Below are 3,916 nucleotides of genomic sequence, written 5' to 3'. Positions count from 1 at the left end.
ATTTACACAATAGAGTACTACTCAGCTATTAAAAAGAATGAATTTATGAAATTCCTAGGCAAATGGATGGACCTGGAGGGCATCATCCTGAGTGATGTAACCCAATCACAAAAGAACTCACATGATATGTACTCACTGATATGTGGATATTAGCCCAGAAACTTAGAATGTCCAAGATACAAGCTACAATCTGCAAAACACATGAAACTCAAGAAGAAAGAAGACCAAATTATGGACACTTTGCCCCTTCTTAGAATTGGGAACAAAACACCCATGGAAGGAGTTACAGAGACAATTTTTGGAGCTGAGATAAAAGGATAGACCATCTATAGACTGCCATACTCGGGCATCCATCCCATAATCAGCCTCCAAACCCTGACACCATTGCATACACTAGCAAGATTTTGCTGAAAGGTCCCAGATATGGCTGTCTCTTGTGAGGCTATGCCGGGGCCTAGCAAACACAGAAGTGGATGCTCACAGTCAGCTATTGAATGGATCAAAGGGCCCCCAATGGAGGAGCTAGAGAAAGTACCCAAGTAGCTAAAGGGGTCTGCAACCCTATAGGTGGAATAACAATATGAACTAACCAGTACCCCCTGGAGCTCATGTCTCTAGCTGCATATGTATCAGAAGATGGCCTAGTTGGCCATCATTGGAAGGAGAGGCCCATCAGTTTTGCAAACTTCATATGCCTCAGTACAGGGGAACGTCAGGGCCAAGAAGTGGGAGTGTGTGTGTAGGGGAGTCTCGGGGGAGATTATGGGGGACTTTTGCGATAGCATTGGAAATGTAAATGAAGAAAATACCTAATTAAAAAAAAGAAAAGTTTTATTTATTTATTTGTTTGTTTATTTATTTATTTTTAAAGGCAGGTTTATTGGGATGCTGTTTTCAAGCAAGCAAATTTACTGGCCCCAAGGACTGAGGCCAGGGAAGTTGCCATGGGTAAAGGAGGAGGGGAGGAAGAGAAAAAGAGAAGATGGGCACAGAGAGAAGAAGAAGGAAAGTTTTAATAGCAACAAATTAACAACAGTGAAATATATATTAATGTATTAGTTATATTTAAAAGTTTACCTGAAGGCATCCTAATGTGATTTATTAGTATAAATATTGAAATCCCCTTTTAAATCTGAATGCGAACCAGCTGGCATTTTTCCTTTCTCCCCCACTTCCAAGGCAAACACAGAAGCTGATATATAATAGCATTGTTTTACATGCTATATCAGTTTCCCATTGTCACTGCAAGCAGTAACATCACTCTGCTTCTAAGTCATAGCTCCTCTTTCTCTCACTGTCCTGATGACACCGTGCCTACCTGGATTATCCAGGATAATACCTCACCATTAGTTGGGTTCTATATCTGCAGCAGGACTAAAGCAATCAGCTTTAACAAAACAGAAAATTAACTTTGGCTCATGATTTAGAAAAGGGATTCTCAACCTGTAGATTATGACCCCTTTGGTGCACCTCTATTTCCAAAAATATTTGCATTATGATTCATAACCTAGGGGAATTACAGTTATGAAGTAGCAATGAAAATTATTTTATGCTTGGGGTCACCACAACATGAAGAACTAATTAAGGGGTGTCAGCATTAAGAAGGTGGTGAACTACTTGTTTAGAGGTCTCAGTCCATGACCAACCAGTTGGCCATGTCCCTCCTGGGCTTACATGAGGTAGTACAACATGGAGAATATGAATGACAGGGGAAGCTTCTCACTTCATAGCAGCCAAAAATGAAAATACATTGAAAGAGAGAGGAGGCCTCAGTATCTCCCTCAAGGGCACATCTCCAAAGATCTAAGCTCTCTCAGGTATAGCCTTCCAGAGTTGACTCCAAAGCACCATAGGCTAAGGACCAAGCCTTCAATACATAGATCCAAACCATAGAACCCTCCCTACCTGCAAAGTGCCCCCCTCCTTTTAGACAAAGTCTCAAGTAGTTCAGGTTGGCCGTGCATTCACTATGTAGGTGAGATGCCTTTGAACTCCTGATCCCCCTACTTCTGTGTCTACCTCCTCACTATTATGATTACACGTCTACATTAAATCCATATGGCACTTCTCTTTCTCCTGTCATTTTGAGACAAGATCTCATGTAGCCTAGAGTAGCTTCAAATTTTCTATGTAGCAAAGGATGACATTAACTTGCCTAAGCTTCCCAGGATCTGGGATTATATGCAAGCTCCACCATACGTAGTTGCAAAGTCCCCTTAGCCATGTAGCAGGGTTTTAGGGCCTGGGAATTAGTACATGGACATCCTGAGGGAAGGGGGACATTATTCCAGAGTGGTACACTCTGTGTAGTCTGAAGATAGTTTTCTTATCCATTTATCAACACCATAAGGAAAAGTTTTAAAAGAAAGAAAAGGTTCACTGAATGGAAAATGTCCCACACCATAGCAGTTTTCTATTATTAACACTCTGATCCATGCTATAACGTAGAGAAAATAAAAGGAGTGGCTGTGGAGGGTCAAATGCTGATACTATTAGTTTGTATATAAAGGGGCCCTGAAGATCAGAAAAAAAAAAAGATACTTTCCTAGAAATGCAAACGTATGTCCCTCATGATGAATGATAACAATATTGTCAAAACATCAGTTTACAGCAAGAAAAATCAGATTGTCTTTCAAGAGATATTAAAAGTCACCGTGCAAAAAAGGAGAGCCTATGTATTCTTATTTTAGCCAAGAGCTAATGGGAAAAATGTGTGGCCAATGCAAAAGAAATCTGGTACTGTCAGAAACTCGACAAATTGGATTCTTTGTAAATGATGCATCATCAGGCTCAATTCCTGATATCAACTCTCTTCCAAATCCCCACTGCATGAAACATCTGTTTTCTGCAAGATTAGCACAACCCAACAGAAACGTGCCTAGCCCAAAGGCAAGTAAGAGATGGTAAAAAATGATTCTAATGCTATTTATGGGAAAAAATTCAGATAAAATTTGGTAGGGTTCAGGAAGAATGTATCCAGGCCCCCCTTAATTGTGTTTCCCTTGGAACACAGGCATTTTTCTGGTATCAGAGATAGGATAGTAGCAATGTGTGCTTCCATTCCATCCAATTAGTCCAGTAATGACACAACCAAGTCAACATTATATTTGACTGGTTATGCCAGAAGCCAAACACAACCCAGATATCCATGTCACATCACTTTACCATGAATAACACCATCGAATATGATAAACTAAATATGTCTGGGACACAGCCAATGGACCACACATTTCAAGGAATATTTTATGCAACAAAACATCCAAGCAAAATGAATTTAGACAGTCCTTGGAACTGTGATGGAATTTAACCTAGAAAAAAGAGAGAACGGGTGACCTTGATTGAAGTAACTTTACAATAAAACACTGCGTAAGTTGATGCTAGTGTGTCTGAATATAGACAGCCAATATTGTGGGAACTGCAAATAAATAAGTGGTTTAAACTATCCAATTAAATGCATTTCAGACAGAGGACAAGAAAAGGGTCAAACTTTAGGACTTGTCACCTTTTCTATGCAAGCACATACATGCAGTCTTTGCTAACTGAAACATAATTAAACACAAAGTTCCTAGAAGGTCGTGCAGATGTTACATTCCCAAGAAAGCAGCTGATTGGGCTTTCATTTGGTTGTTCTTCCTGACATGGCTACCAAATTCCAGAACCCACTGTACCTTTAGGAATAGGCTGGGAATGCTTTGCTCCTTGGTCCAACTTGAAGTCCAGATATAAGGTTGGTGTGCGAGTGTAAACCTTCGACTGAAAAAAGAAAAAGAAAACCATCAGAAGTGTTCTATAAGTTTCTTTTTAAAAACATTTATTGTAATCAAGTGGAAACAAGAAGAACTATTCAAAGAATCAACCAATCAAGGAGCTGGTTCTTTGAGAAAATCAACAAGATAGATAAACCCTTAGCCAGACT

General features: G+C 39.7%; 1 protein-coding gene across 2 annotated transcripts in view; it reads right to left on the bottom strand.

The window, feature by feature from the left end:
- Pir (pirin) overlaps nucleotides 1-3,916 on the bottom strand; it is a 98,276-nt gene that overhangs the window by 34,169 nt on the left and 60,191 nt on the right. For both annotated transcript variants that reach the window (XM_021153257.1, XM_029473315.1), the window contains exon 6: nucleotides 3,669-3,753. In XM_021153257.1, coding sequence (XP_021008916.1) covers nucleotides 3,669-3,753 — 85 coding nt within the window. The remainder of the gene's footprint in view (nucleotides 1-3,668; nucleotides 3,754-3,916) is intronic.

Source organism: Mus caroli, chromosome X (assembly GCF_900094665.2).
Source record: "Mus caroli chromosome X, CAROLI_EIJ_v1.1, whole genome shotgun sequence".
In the NCBI taxonomy this organism is placed as follows: Eukaryota; Metazoa; Chordata; class Mammalia; order Rodentia; family Muridae; genus Mus; species Mus caroli.
This window is presented reverse-complemented; position numbering and strand designations above follow the sequence as displayed.